The following is a 16,013-nucleotide window of genomic DNA, read 5'->3' on the forward strand; positions in this document are numbered from 1 at the left end:
AATAATTAAAGTTAATTATAGGAAGATTACTATTAATAGCAAATTTTAAAATAGTAAGGCTTCTAAGAAGATGACACTTGACAAACTTGCCAAAGAACTCATTTTGCTTTATTATATTGTATGATTAATAATATTTGATAAATATTTATGGATTTTTTTTTAATTACTTACATTAAATAAATGATGTTTGTTACACTATGCAAAAATAAGTTGTTACTAACTTGTATTAAAAAAAGTTGGATTAGATCTTGTTCCGCTTAGAAACTAGCTAGGTAATGATCGAAGAGGAAGAATTCGAGTTGTGTTGCGGTGGTTCAAGGTTTCGAATACGGTGGAGAGACAAATAACATGTAAGTTATATATTCCAACGCTCAAGTAATTAAGAGAATGAGAAATAGATTTTTAAAGGAGAAGGATTTGAATACCTGTGTGGTGACACATTTTCCTCTTTAATTATGGGAAATTGTTGTAACTAACTACACATGTGTGGAACGACTTGGAATGCAATCACCCATTTTATTGATTCGGGGAATTAGCATGGCATCCTCGTGTATGGTATTCTACGAAGCATCGTGCATGGTTTTTTATTTTAATGGGGCGTATTGAGCAGGTAGGCGGACCCGAAATCCAACCCAACTTGCTATTTTTTTTATGGGTGAGAGGGCAGGACCGACGGACCACATTCAATTTCGACATTCCTAATTTTAATATATATTACTCCCTCCCTTTCAAATTAATTATTATAGTTGGTCATTTCACATATCTATCATATAAAAAAATTCATTGTTATGGAAATTCCAAATATGTCCTTCTTGCTAAAGACCATGTCCACGTGGCTTCCTTTATCTTTCAGCTTATTCTTTTTTATTTCTTCTTCCTTTATCACTTCCTGCTTTCTTATTCTTTTTTATTTCTTCTTATTCTTTTCCAACTTTTTTCTATAATTGATACTACTTAAAAAACACTCTAGAATTGATAACTATTTAAAAACTTTATTTAAAAAACAACTAAAACAAAATGAAAACAATATTTTTCAATAACTTAAAATTTTTATATTAATTATCATATTTTCAATATTTTAATATATATCATTCAATGTATTGTTAGAAAAATTATTTAAATTGTTAACAATTTGTGAAAAATATATCGTTCAATAATTTAAAAATTATTTAAATTGTTAACAATTTGTGAAAAATATATCGTTCAATAATTTAAAAATTATTTAAATTATTTATTTGTATGAGACAAAACAAACCAACACCAAAATAATAATATTTAAACAACACTAATTATTTATAACTTAAAAAATAAATTTATTACTTTAAATATATTTTTTTCAAATTTAAAAGAAAGAGAGATTTTAGAAATAAATGCAAAATAAAGAGATCGATATAAATAATAATTAATTTCCATTTAAGATCTATTAAAAAATTTAAAATTCATTTCAAATTATTGTAGAACCGATTAACTTTTTTTAAAAAAATTTTAAAGTTGTTTTGAATTTTAAAAATTGAAATTTATGGATCATTTTCAAAAAGTGTTTGAAAATAAAAAATAAAAAATAATTAAATATCATTATTACTATTTAATATATAAAGAATAAAGAATAGTGTTTTTTTTATGTTTGTGTGAGATTAAAATATGATGAATCTATCAAAATTTAAAGAACTTAAAAAAAATTAAAAAATTACTATTTAATATATAAAGAATAGTGTTTATTTTATGTTTGTTGCAAGATGTGCTTATCATTCGAATAGTCCTGGTCATGATACCGAAGATTGTGGACCATTGAAGCATAGGATTCAAGACTTAATCGATGACAAGATCATTGGTTTCAACTCACCTGAGAAGCCTCATATGGTTGATGTTATGTACAACCAGAAAAGTCGTAATGAACGCAACCAATCTGTGGGGCAGTTCTGATCTCCACACCGGCGCCACAACAAAGTCGTCTAAACAAGCAAGACACGCCTAAGCGTCAGTTTACAAAGATCAATATGTCAGCTCAGGTATTGCAACATCTGCTGAAGGAAAACTTGATTACTGTAAGGGATCCTCCCGTGAAGCCCAACACTTCCGCTCCTAGCTATAAGCCCGATGCAAGGTGCACATATCATTCCAATAGTCCTGGACATGACACAAATAATTGTTGATCGTTGAAGAACAAGATCCAAGATATGATTGATGCTGGTGAAATTGAGTTCAACCCTCCCAAGACTCCTGTGGTGATCACCGCTCCCATGCCTAGTCATGACAAGACTGATTGATACATAGCTCTTTGTTCATCTGAGAGGTATTTGACATTGAAGAATAAATTTATGAATCTATAATGATTAGCAATCTATAAAGAATAATCCAAACAGAGAGTAGTATTATAAAAAATAGTTAATGATAATATCAAATGTTTACCTGTAAGTCCATTAAACAGATTTGTGAATTATGTCTTTGTTTTTGAAATGTCATAATTGCGTTCATCATATATCATTCTATTACCTAATTGTTGTAGAACATATCCATCCAGATAAGGGATTGGTTTGAAATCTTTTAGAGTCCTTTTATTTTCTTGAAGCAACTTTTCAATTTCTATTAGCGTCAAATTTTGCAATTCCGCTTCTGTGAGAACCAATTCTGATTTTGAACATTATAAATAACAAAGTTAGGAATTGGATAATAGGAGAGATGGATTTGGTTGTAATTATATATACAAAATATATATGTAATAATAATTTATGACATATTGATTGAATTTACACTCTTAAAAACCTGTATTTAAAGCCAATAGCCTTTGAGCATGTAGGACACCATCAGATAACAGCTCCCATGATTCCCTCCAAACATGTGTTGGGCGATTAACAGCTCCTGACAATAGCATGACCACAAATAGTTTTCGGACAAAATGTCCTAACCCCCATTCACTGGCCTCTTTGAGAGCACCAATATATTCTTTGTCATCTTCAAGGAATCCCATTGTGAAGCATGCATCTCTAAATGTTTTATATTGGCTGTTACCAACCTTGCGAATTTCTTCATAACTTGTAGGTCCCTTGACTACTGCCAACATCATCCGCAGGTAAAAAGTTCACCTGTTGTTTGTGGAACCCATATCAATCTACCAATGGTGAATCCCTTTTTGCGGGGCCTCCACTCCCTTTCTCTCTTGTGGTAAACAAATTTAGATACAAATTGACCATAAGTGAGTGACTGTGCCTCAGGATACTTTGAGTTTGCAGAGAGCCAACTAGTAAACATGGAATTAGTAACACTTGCATTCTCCAAAACATTTTCCATGCGATCATGATCAGTGTAGTAAACAGCCTTTTTGTCTACCAGGTGATAGAACATACGCTCAACTGCAGGTCTTCTACCATGAATGTTAAAGGAGTAAATTCGCCAGCATGCTTCACATGGGGAGATATATCTAAAATCTAAGTACTGTTTTATTTCATCAACCGGTTTGTTGTCATTTGTTGACACCGAAGCTATTATTCTGTCATAGCCTTTGCTAATGTATTTGAAAAGATATTTGATAGAAGTGCTCTGGTTACACCATTCAATGTTTATATGTGCATTGTATTTTAGGAGAAATCTTTTATTATAAGGTACAACGTGACGGTTGTCCAATGTGATACCATTTTTTTCAATACTATGTGTTTTTTATCTTCTCCTATATAGGGGATAACTGTCTGCATCAACAATAGTTTCCTCGTTAAAATTCTTGGGAAAGTATTTAGAGCATTTACCATTTTTTATACAGGTTGAGATCGTGCGCAACAGTCCACAAGGTCCATGCATCATGTTATATTTAACCAAGGCATACAACCTCAGATGAAGAACAGGGTCTAGTATTTCAGCATAGATGATGTTGTCGATGTCAGATGGTGTGGGGTATTTGCTTTGAGGATGTAAGAAAATCAAAATATGTGTGTGTGGTAATCCTCTCTTCTGAAATTCAATAGTGTACATAACTATAGAGGTAATAGTTAGTTAATATGTAATTTCAATTTAAGAAGAAGATGTTAATTACTTAAAACAACATAAAAAAGCATACTTACATGCCAAAACTTTGCCTAGAACATGCTTTTTAGTTATATCGGCAATGAGTTCGTCAAATTTTATTTTGAAGACTTTAGTAATAATATCTGGTCGATCGTGTGGTTGTAAACCAGTTTCGGACAATACCCGAGTGATCTCTGGCCATGTTGGATTGCAAGTAACTGTAATGAATAGGTTTGGAAAACACAATCTACTTGAAATTGCCATTCCGTCAAAATACAGTTGATCCATGTATCTTTTTCCACCAACAAAAGATGATGGCAAGACAACGCGCTTTCCCCGCTTTTGTCGTTGTCTGGTATCATCGTTATTGCATTCATCAATCAACCTATTATATTTTCCCACCCTTAATTTCGATTGATTATTTCACAACTAGTTTAGTCTTTCAGATTCCATCATACAATAACCATCCACCAAGAACTGTTGAAAAAGACGGCGTGAGTGTAGCAAAGTTTTTGCCTCATATTTACGTTCTTGTAACCTGTATGAAAGCCAGTCCTTGATGCTCTGAAGATTTAGTGTTACATAAGTTTCTATTTAAAAATAACCGGATATCTTACACCAAGCTTAAACCATCACTAACCCTGTTCCTTGACTTTTGCATATTGGAGCATGACAAACATAGGACCAGAATCATCCCCACGTTCCTGTTTGAACTTGAGGAATTGTTCAACATAGGATTCCCAAAGCGTACAGTTGATAGTATTGTCACTGAAGAAATAATAGAAACCATGTCATCTACATAGTCACATAAGATATGTTGGATAAATTAGATGAAATATATAAATACAAACCCGTTGTCCCGCAACATCATGTTAATCTGCTGCTTCCTGGAACCTGATGTGGTCTGAGAATACCCAATACTTTCCACCATACCAATGACGTCTTAAAACACATACATCACAAAACAACATAACATGAAACAACAGATAAAAAATAAACGCTATAAAATAGAAGAGAGGTATAATATTTTACCTATTAACACATCCTTATTAAAGTTACCGGTTATTATATTAGTAAATTTAGTAAACACCAGCGGCTTTGGCGGTATTTCATTCTTGTTATCATCCGTAACCGTTGTGCCTGCGGTAAACTTCAACAAAAAATTATGTGACGAAGGTCTGAAAGCCGCGATATTAGGCTGAACCTTAAAATTGGAAACCGTGTAACTATGATCCAATGCCATTTTTTCATAAAATAGAGATATATGTGGTGCAGGAACAACAACATGTATGTCACCACCTTGTGCAACACAAAAAACAATATTCGGCAGACAACAAACCAAAAACAGTATATGAAAAACCAACTAAAGAAACCACGAAATTACCGATACATTAACAAAAATCATCTCAAAATGCTCCCTCTTGTTAGACAAAACCTTCCATTTGTGGTGCACTCGAACAGAAACTTTCCAAAGCTCTTTGCTATCGTTGATGTAACAGATTTTCGCCAATGGTCTCGCCATATTGTACAACCAGTTAGCATAAGCAGCAAATTAAAAGTGGTCCGATACTACAGAAAAGTGGAAGGCACAAATGCTATAAATAACACAATGATTATGTATAATGTAGCAGTTACAAACTGTTCATTACATAACTGATGCAAAGTGGAAGGTGGATGGACAGAAGAACACAAAGTGTTCATTACATAACTGCTGCAGAGTGGAAGGTGCATGGACAGAACCACACAAATGTTCATTACATAACAACTCCATTGTGAAAGGTGGAGGAACAGAACTTCATATATGAACGGTCCACGTGGCACATCCATAACTAACATTGGAGAATAGAATACTGCTCTCAGAATAAGCCACTTGGCAACATGAGATGAAAAGTTCAAAAAGATAGAGTTTTCTTATATTATAGATTAAAATGTTATAAATAAAAACAAAAATTTATATTAAAAAAAATGTACATTTAATATTAAAAAAAAAGTACATCTGAAACGGGACATGAAGTTATTGATCAAAATTTTGATTATTAACAGAACATAAAATTACTGATCAAAATAATTTTTTTTAGCGGGACGTGAAGTTGCTTAATGTTGATTATTTATTACCCAAATAATGATTACTAATTTTAATTAAAAAAATATATTAAAAAAATGTACATCTAATATTAAAAAAAAAAGTACATTTGAAACGGGATATGAAGTTATTGATAGGGATGGCAATTTGGCCCATCCCCAGTGGGTACCCACAAAATACCCATAATGGGTAGGGTAAAAACCCGCATAAATGGGTGCGGGTATGGGTGCGTGTATGGGCAACTTAGTACCCAGCCCGCCCCATACCCGCACAACATATATATTTATATATTTTGATTTGTATTATTATATTAAAATAAATATCTATCAATTTTAAAAAATATATCGATGTTAAACCATTACATTTGTAACATAAGTGTTCGTTTATTTCATAATTTTACAATAAGTTTTTTGAAAACATTTAAATGTTACTAAAAACTTAAAATGATATGATATTTTATAGTTGATATATTTATTTTTTATCAGGGCCGGTGGAGGAGCTGTGCAAACAGTCCATTTGCACATGGCCTCTTTATGCATAGGGCCTCATAATTGTAGTATTTTTTAGTAAAGGTATGTTATAACATAACTACAGTATTTATAACAGTTTTATTATGGTATTGATGACATTTAAAAAATTTACTACCCTTATATAATTCTTTAGCTGGTTGGAACCATATACTAAAAATAGAGAATAAATATATATACTAATAACTGTCTAAAGCTATTTCTTTCCCTTTTTCAATTTAATAATATGAATTGAATTAATGGCATAAATAGGTGCTTTAATGGTATAAATTGATCTAATCTCTTTATGATAAGAATATATCGTATGGTTTATTTTAATATAAATAAAATGGTAAGACTATAGGTAACATAAATTCTTTTAATTTTATTGTTTTATTTATTAATTTTTAATTATTACTTTATCATATATGTGGTTTGTTTTTTGAAAAGTGTATGATTAAAATATTTTCAACCAATTATTCTTTTGTAGGGTTAAAATGGTTTAATTTTTTTTTTTTTATGATTTAGTTCGATTTAGTAATTAGTTTAAATTATTATAAAATATGTTGAACAAATCAATTAAATAAGAATCAAATTGAAAAGCACTATTAAATCTAATTTAAATTTAAAATATGTGTAATTGTAAATAGAGCATTCTATGATAAATTACAAGAAAATCTCGACAAGTTTTAAGGGTTAGAATTTAATGTGTAAGATATGTTTAAGCATACGATAATATTGAGCTAGAAAATAAATATATTACAAAAATTTTATTTTTATTAAGGGCTCAATTATAATATTAGAACAGGGCCTCCAAATTGATTGAGACGGCCCTGTTTTTTATTAGAAATGCGGGTAATGGGTACGAGTATGGGTACTTACATACCCAAAGGGCACGGGTACGTGTGCTAAAGTTGTTACCCAAGCGGGTATGGGTTCGGGTACGGAGATTTTTTCCAACCGCGGGGATGGGGATGGGTACTATAGTACCCTACCCATTGCCATCCCCAGTTATTGATCAAAATATTGATTATTAACGGGACACGAAGTTACTGATCAAAGTATTTTTTTAACGGTACATGAAATTACTTAATGTTGATCATTTATTTTCCAAATAATGATTATTAATTTTAATTAAAAAAATTTATATTAAAAAAATGTACATCTGAAACGAGAAATGGAGTTATTGATCAAAATATTGATTATTAACGGGACATGATTATTAACGGGACATGAAATTATTGATCAAAATATTTTTTTATGAATTATACCTTTAATTATTATTTTTTCACGGGTAACCAGACTTTTTTTTATTAAAAAATATATATGAAACAAATGCACGTCCCGTACCAGAACCCGTACGAACGCACAAGTTTGTTACTAGTATTAAGAAAAGGTAATAAATGAAAGAGAGAATAGTATTTTTATCAAACTATCCGGAATTATTATTAGTGTATTCGAATTATCATAAATGTTGAGAGAAAGAATAATAAATCGAGAGTATTAATTTGATGGCATGGTTGAAAGATAAAAATTAGATTTACATTAAAAACTAAAAGCAACATTATTTTGAAACAAATAATTTTATAAGATAATTATTTTGAGACGGAGGGAGTATATCATTGATCATGAGGTGAATGAAGAGAGTAACAAAGCTATATTTCGTGAGCATTAAAAGTGATTGCAATTTTTAAAATTGATTTTAGTTTAAAAAAATTTATAACCCATGCAATCTAACATGGTTATTTGCAATCGTACATAATTAATTTTAAATGACGTGGCATACAATTGCAAGTGGTCTAACAATTACTCCCTCCGTTTTTTTTTAAGTGTCGTTTTAGAAGAATTTTTTTGTTCCTATTTAAGTGTCGTTTTATAATTTAATGTTATAATTTGTCAATTATACCCTTATTTTCTCAATAACTCTACCTCACATTTTTCAATTAGTTATTGAAAAAAGAGAGTGTATGAATGAATTTATTTTGAAAGAGAAAAATAAATAAGAAAAATAAATAAGGGTATGATAGAAAAAGTAACTCTAATAATCCACTATCTTGGTTGAAGAGCTTTTTGCTAAAATGACACTTAAAAAGGAACAGAGGGAGTAGTAAGTAGGGCATACAATTGCAAGTGGTCTAACTATTACTAGTAAGTAGGGCATCGTCTTTTAGCGAAGTTCCAGGCAATTTTCTAAAACCGGGAACTGGTCATGTAGATTTCTAAAAGACTAAAACCGTTGGCTGCTTTTGTAGAATTGACAGGTAGTTTTCCAAAACAGTGGGCTGGTTTTGAATGGTTGGCAAGCTGTATTGTAGAGTAGGAGGCTTCTTTAGTCAATGAAAGCACAAATGATCATGGGAATTTTTTACAATATAAATCAGTTTTCAAAAAATTTCTTAAAATAATCTATATTTCAAATTCATTTTCAATATACTTCACTATCTTAAAAAAAGGAGCGAAGTAGTGATGCTAAGAGAATCAGCAATTGCATCTAAAAATAAAATGAAGGCGCCAATTAAATTCGCGCTGCATTTGATGTTGTCAATCCAATTACACATTGATGCCAATTGAAATCTAGCTAATTTACATTACATGAACCACAAGAAATTTTTAGTTGGAGAAGTTGAATTACCATAATTTAGCATGATTAAGAAGGAGGGAGTACGAGTGCGTATTTATGGCATATTGTCTAAATAATCATCAATCTCACATCACACACCTTATCATTGAGTGTGTTAGTTTAACGAATTAAAATTACAATATCATAAATGTCATTTTTAAAAATGTAATGTCTAAAATATTATTATTATCCATTTGTTTGACAAGTTATTAGAGCTTTTAGAAATATTTTTTAATCTTATTTTATTTATAATTTTATAAATATAATTTTTTTTGTTAAAATAATATAAATTTGGATAGTTATAGTTGATTATTTTTATTTTCATATGAGAATACAATATTCATACTTTTTGAGTAAGTGTTATTCTTTTTAATAAAAGTTATATCAACATATTTTCAACCTTACAATTTTAATGGTGTTTTAAAAATCGAACAGAATCGGTTGATTGAAATGGAAATAGAAGATGTCTCGATTTAGTCTAATTGTTAAATCAAGTTAGCTATTGAATCAGTGAAATTATAATATTTTGAAATTCTGTAGAAGTCGTGTTTTTTTTAGAGATAAAATCATCTAATTCGACCAATTATAACGGTATTTTTTTTAGTGGTGATTGACGCTAGACTTGAAAGGGAGAACCACTGTTCGATTCCACGCAACTGCGATCGGGAGGGGGTTGGAACCACTTGATGTTAGAACTGACCCCCGAACCGGACTAAAGCGGTGGTGATAAACCAAAAAATTGATTTATTCAACCAAATTATTCGATTTAATTCAATTTTATCACGCACTTCAATCAATGACTTAGTAGTTCGACCAATAAATTAATGATTTAATTTTCACACCATTTTAATGGCCGGTTCGAACTAAAATTTGAATCCATTACACAAACACTCTCATTGTGTTTTTTATAAAATTAAAGAAAGGAAAGAATAGTTTTACGAAATTATTTTTATTAACTACTACTTAAAGTAAATTATAATCATCATATGAAAAATAATCAATTAAAACCTACATGCATTTTGAGACAATATCATGTCTATGGATAAGAAAGGAAACTTCGCTAATAAAGACAAATCAACACTAGTATACCACCAAGTCCTTTTTGATTAATTATTGAGACGCAACTTCCTTCTACTTTCCTAATTATTTCATACTATCATTAGGATATTATATAACAACAACCACAACTATTCGTAAGTAAGACATACACAACATATCAATCTCTAACAAAATACTAGTAAACAGTTTCCCCTTATACATGGCAGATAGCGTGGTTTCTTTCCTTTTGGAACACTTATCCCAATTGCTGCTACGCGAAGCTAATTTGCTGTTTGGAGTGGAAGACAAAATCATATCCCTCCGTAACGAACTTGAAATCATAAACGTATATCTCAAAACTTCTTCTCAAGGGAAGAACAACACAGAATTGAAACAAACGGTTCTGAGTCAGATCAGAGATGTCTCCCACTTAGCTGAGGATGTTATCGACACATTCATCACCAACATCGCCTTGTACAAGAACAGAAATCTGCCGGGAAGAATGCTTCACAGTATCGATCATGCAAAGTTGCTCCACGACGTAGCAGAGAAAATTGACAAGATCAAAACGGTGCTCAAGGAGATACATGAAAACAAGATGAAATACTGTGAAGAAAGCAGTGATCAATCAACATCAGCAAGAGAAGAGGAGGAGAGAATGAAATCACTTGACAGATTAAGAAGAAATGTGGAGGAGGAAAATGTAGTGGGCTTTGTCCATGAATCGGAGGTACTCATAAATAGACTCATACAGAATGGTTCGCCGCAACTTAATGTAGTTTCAATCATTGGTATGGGTGGATTAGGCAAAACAACCTTAGCACGAAAAGTGTATAACAGTGATAAGGTGAAGAAGCACTTCAATTGCCGCGCATGGGTTTATGTGTCAAACGAATGTAGAGTCAGAGAGCTTTTGCTTGGTCTTCTTCAAAATTTGATGCCAAACAATGATTTTGAACGTAGAAGCATAAGTGATGATGAGCTGAAGAAAAGAGTGCGGGAATGCTTGGAGTTGAAAAGGTATCTGCTGGTTCTTGATGACTTGTGGAAAATACAAGATTGGGAGGAGGTAAAAGATGCTTTTCCGGTTGAAAATAAAGGAAGCAGAATATTGATAACCAGTCGTTTGAAAGAAGTTGCCTCGCATACAGGCCGAGATCCTCCTCACTATCTTCAATTTCTCAGTGAAGAACAAAGTTGGGAGCTGTTTTCCAAAAAAGTATTTAGAGGAGAAGAATATCCTTGTGATCTTGAATCTCTAGGTAAACAAATTGTAAAAAGTTGCGGCGGTTTGCCACTTTCAATTGTGGTTCTCGCAGGACTTCTGGCAAATAAGGAAAAGTCACACAAGGAATGGTTCAAAATATTCGGTCATGTTAACTGGTATCTTACCCAAACCGAGGCTCAAGTAAAAGATGTACTCAAACTCAGTCTCGATAACTTGCCATCAAGATTGAAACCTTGTTTTCTGTATCTAGGGATTTTCACTGAAGATTCTGAAATACGTGTAAGGCAATTGTTGCAACTCTGGATCGCTGAAGGATTTATACAAGAAACAGGAAGTAGAGATGTACGCGATGTTGCTGAAGACTATTTGTATGAGCTCATTGATCGGAGTTTGATCCAAGTAGCACAAGTGAAAGATAACAGAGGCGTGAAATCATGCCGCATCCATGATCTTCTCAGAGATCTCTGCATATTAGAGGGCAAAGAGGATAAATTCTTCCAGGTTTGCACTGAAAACAACATTTCAATCACTACAAAACCTCGTAGATTGTCTGTGCATTCTAGCATGTCTCACTATGTTTCTTCAAGCACTGTTGACCATTCATGTGTTCGTTCGTTGTTTTGTTACGACCCGAATCATGTTTATCGCGACGAATGGAAATGGATTACCGAAAACTGCAAATTGGTTCGGGTGTTAGATATTGAAGGATTATGTTGTTTTAAGGTTCCTTCAAACTTAGGGAACTTCATTCACTTGAGGTACTTAAGAATAAACTCGCAGTGTTTTTCAAGTGTTCCAGATTCGATATGCAACCTTCAGAATTTACAAACATTAGACTTTTTATCTTCACCCTGGGACTCCACAATTTCTTTTCCCATCACAATATCAAAGCTCAAGCATCTAAAGCATGTGTATACTTATCGGGTAATTGTGCTCCGGGGGCATCGTTTAAAATCAAATGTTGGTGTAATGTGGAATCTTCAAACAATCTCTCGCATTGTACTCGATACAAAAACAACATATCTCATAAGCAAAGGAAGTTTCCCCAAACTAAGAAAATTAGAAGTGCTTATCTCCTCAAAGTTTAAAGGTCATGTGCCCAAAATGCTGCTAAGCCTACAACAACTGAAAGATTTGAATAAGCTAGAAATCGAGTTTGTACTGATGAAAGATCATTCAGAAGTGTGATGGAATATCAATTGTAAGCCCGTGGAAGTTTTACAAAGCTTGAAGCATTTGAGCCATCTGAGTATACTGAAAATTATCAATGCATGTGAGCTTGGAACATGTGTAGCCATGTTTCCTCCCAACATTACCAAGTTAACATTGATAAACATTACTGGTTTTAATGGAGATCAAATGAATGCTTTTGGAAATTTCGCCAAACTCCAAAGTTTGATCTTAAATGCAGCATACGGCTGGCCTTCAGACTATCAGTGTTCAATTTTTGATCTTAATTGTGTTGAAGATGGGTTCCCACAGCTGCAGGAGTTTGAAATGGGAAATTTGCCTATCCGAAGCTGGAAATTAGGTAATGGTTCAATGCCACGCCTTCAAATTCTTGATATTGATGAATGTGATAAGTTGGATAGCCTCCCAAGTGAACTATGGTCGTTGAATACCTTAAGAAAAGTGCGTGTTCAGAAACCCTCCCCAGCAATGGCTGCAACTCTACACAATTTGGAAGTTAAAAAAGGATGTGAGCTCATTGTAGAATAATTAATACTACTTGTTTACTTTGAATTTATAAGTTATGTACCATATTTTAAACACCTTATTTATTGATTTCATATTTTTACTTTGCTGATTAAACACCATATTTTTAAAAATGCGAATTAAAAATTTTAGAAAAACTATTCTTTGAAGAAAATACGTTAAGGGACTTAAAATAAATTTTGAAATATTTAAGAGGATTCCAAAATTATTTAACCCTAAAATATATCATTAAATTAAAAATTGTTATTATTTACAAATATTTGATAAATATTATCAATTTATATTTTTTTTAATTACATATATATAATAAATGATGTTTGTTTATATTTTATATTTTATGCAAGAATAAAAATTTTGTTAATAATTTGAATAAAAAAACGTTGGATTAGATTTATAAAAAAAGGAAAAACACTTCGCTTTGATAAAATAAACAAATTATTGACATTTTTTTTCTTCTAAACCCTCATCATTATTAGTAGTAAGAAAAACAAATATTCAATTTTCACATATATGTCCCAATATAAAACAAAAATCTAAGATCAAGTTGATGAAGTGATTAACAATGCTAGGAATAGGGCTGAAAATGAACTAAGTCAATTAGAAAATATTGTGATTTAATTATTAATTAATTTGATAAATTTGATTTATGACCTAAATACATCAAACTGAACTCACACTAGATTTGTAAATTAATCCAACTTATTTGATTCATTCATGAATTAATTTTCTCTATCATTAGCCCAATGATATGGTCCTTAAATAAAGTTGTAACAAATTCAACTTAAATAAAGTTGTAACAAATTCAAGAGGATTTAACTTGCGACCCTCCAACTATACAATGCACCCCCATATTGAATTATTCTAGAAACGCTCTTGTGTGGAGTGAACAAAATTTTTCGAACGAAATTTTTGATAGAGGACATAAAATTTTCGGTAATGTTATTGAAATTTCTGATATTTGTAAACTATGGGAAATTACAAATTCACCATAGAATACTGGAAATTTCAATTACACAAAAAATTTCATTAGTTTTATAATTTGGAATTTTTTCAACGATCAGGATGTTGCCGACATATTTCAACAAAAATAACCCTTCTGTTGAATTCAAGTTTCTAGATGGCGCCGCATCCCTTGCCAACTTGACAGACAAGTTGGATGAGTTGGTGCCTGAGACCGATAATAGAACGGCAAGAAAGACCGAGTTTTGCAAAGATTGAATTGATAGTAATGGAAGGTAAAATACAACCTGATTGAGTTAAAGACCGACTGAGATGTCAAGATCATGTGGAAATCATTTCGTCGTAGGATAACTAAAGGTCCGATAGAGTTGGATGCGCAAATAATAAGATATGTCAACGACATAATGAAGATACTGAAACATCCATAATCATCTCGTAGTACCTAGATTTTCATGTTTAGTGTTTTTTAATTTATGATTGTAATACTATTTTATGCTGTGTTCATATTTGAATCATGTAATCTGCAAAATAATTATGCAATAAATAAGTACAGTGATAACAAGTGGGTGTCTCAAAATATACATATAACACAAAGAAAATATAATACACTTACATAGGCCCCCACGGGCTATGTCGGCTATCCTTGATAAACCTGTAAAAACCTCACCATCCAGGTTTACCAAACTCGTGAGGTTATCTGCAAGAACAAGAGGCGACTATCTTGGTCCCCAGTGGGAGGTGGAGGTGGTGGTGGCTGCACATCGTCAGCCCGCACCTCAGCAGCAGAAACCATAACACTAGAAGGCCCCGGGACATCAGAAGACCTTGCACGGGTTATATTCTAGTTAGAAACAAAGATGACAAATCGGGAAAGAATATATTTTTTTATTGATTTTTTATTATTATTTTGTGATTAAAAATGAATAAAAAAAATATTGATTTAAAAATGGCCATTTAAAATACTCCAAAAAGTAAACTTTTGACTTTTTTTAAAAAACAAATAGAAAGAAATACAATAGAGTTCGAACTTGCGACCCTGTGTCTAATGTCCTTGCATAACTACCAACTGAGATGACTTACTCAAGTTCAATGAACTTGGGATAATATTTTTTTTCTTTTAAAATGTTCCTAAAAATAATATAGAAAAAAATACGTGGGCACAATTTAAGGTGCAACACATTCTTAACAAAAATACTCGATAAGATATTTCAAGATCTAGTATAAGAATTCTACACTAACCTAATCATTCTTGAAAAAACTTTGACATCATCAATAAAGAATGTAAAGTTAGTGGTCCACAACGTATGCTTTGAAATAATGTTTGAAATATCCTTTCTATAAACATCCTACAAATTTGAGAATCCCTTAGAACTAAAAAAAGCTTCAAATAGAACATAGCCCTAAATTCACTTGTAATTAATCCCATGGACAATAGACAACTTCCTTTTAGAACAACCCTCTTAAAATCAAAAGTTTGAATCCTTCACTATCTTATAACAAGAACATTGCTCCCAAGAAATATCAATATTGACTATGTTGTCAAATACGATATTGTCCCTCTTTGGCTCCTCAGACAAAACACTCCAACAAACTAAATAAGTAGAGTATTTCATAACATGTCCAACTCAAGATACAAACCTTCCATAGATCTTTCATGTGCGGGTAATGATTACAAAAATCATAATAAATTTCAACATTGATACTCTAAATTAAAAATCAACCTCACCAAACAACAAATTAACTATACCAACCTCGGAAACATGAAGATCAACAAAAAAAATATAAAGAACTGAGGGACGACTGGGAAAACGAAGAAGAAGAAGAAGAAGAAGAAGAAGAAGAAGAAGAAGAAGAAGAAGAAGAAGA

General features: G+C 31.8%; 1 protein-coding gene across 1 annotated transcript; it reads left to right on the plus strand.

The window, feature by feature from the left end:
* The first annotated feature begins 10,383 nt into the window (after positions 1 to 10,383).
* LOC131643120 (putative disease resistance RPP13-like protein 3) lies at positions 10,384 to 13,283 on the plus strand. The gene has a single exon (XM_058913275.1). The coding sequence runs from the start codon at positions 10,464 to 10,466 to the stop codon at positions 12,657 to 12,659; it is 2,196 nt and encodes a 731-aa protein (XP_058769258.1). The 5' UTR covers positions 10,384 to 10,463; the 3' UTR covers positions 12,660 to 13,283.
* Positions 13,284 to 16,013: the final 2,730 nt, after the last annotated feature.

The sequence above is a fragment of the Vicia villosa genome, unplaced genomic scaffold (genome assembly GCF_029867415.1).
Source record: "Vicia villosa cultivar HV-30 ecotype Madison, WI unplaced genomic scaffold, Vvil1.0 scaffold7, whole genome shotgun sequence".
NCBI classification, from domain to species: domain Eukaryota; kingdom Viridiplantae; phylum Streptophyta; class Magnoliopsida; order Fabales; family Fabaceae; genus Vicia; species Vicia villosa.

What these genes read in the sequence shown, in the direction of transcription:
- LOC131643120 (XM_058913275.1), top strand. Translation starts at nt 10,464, where the DNA reads ATGGCAGATAGCGTGGTTTCTTTCCTTTTGGAACACTTATCCCAATTG.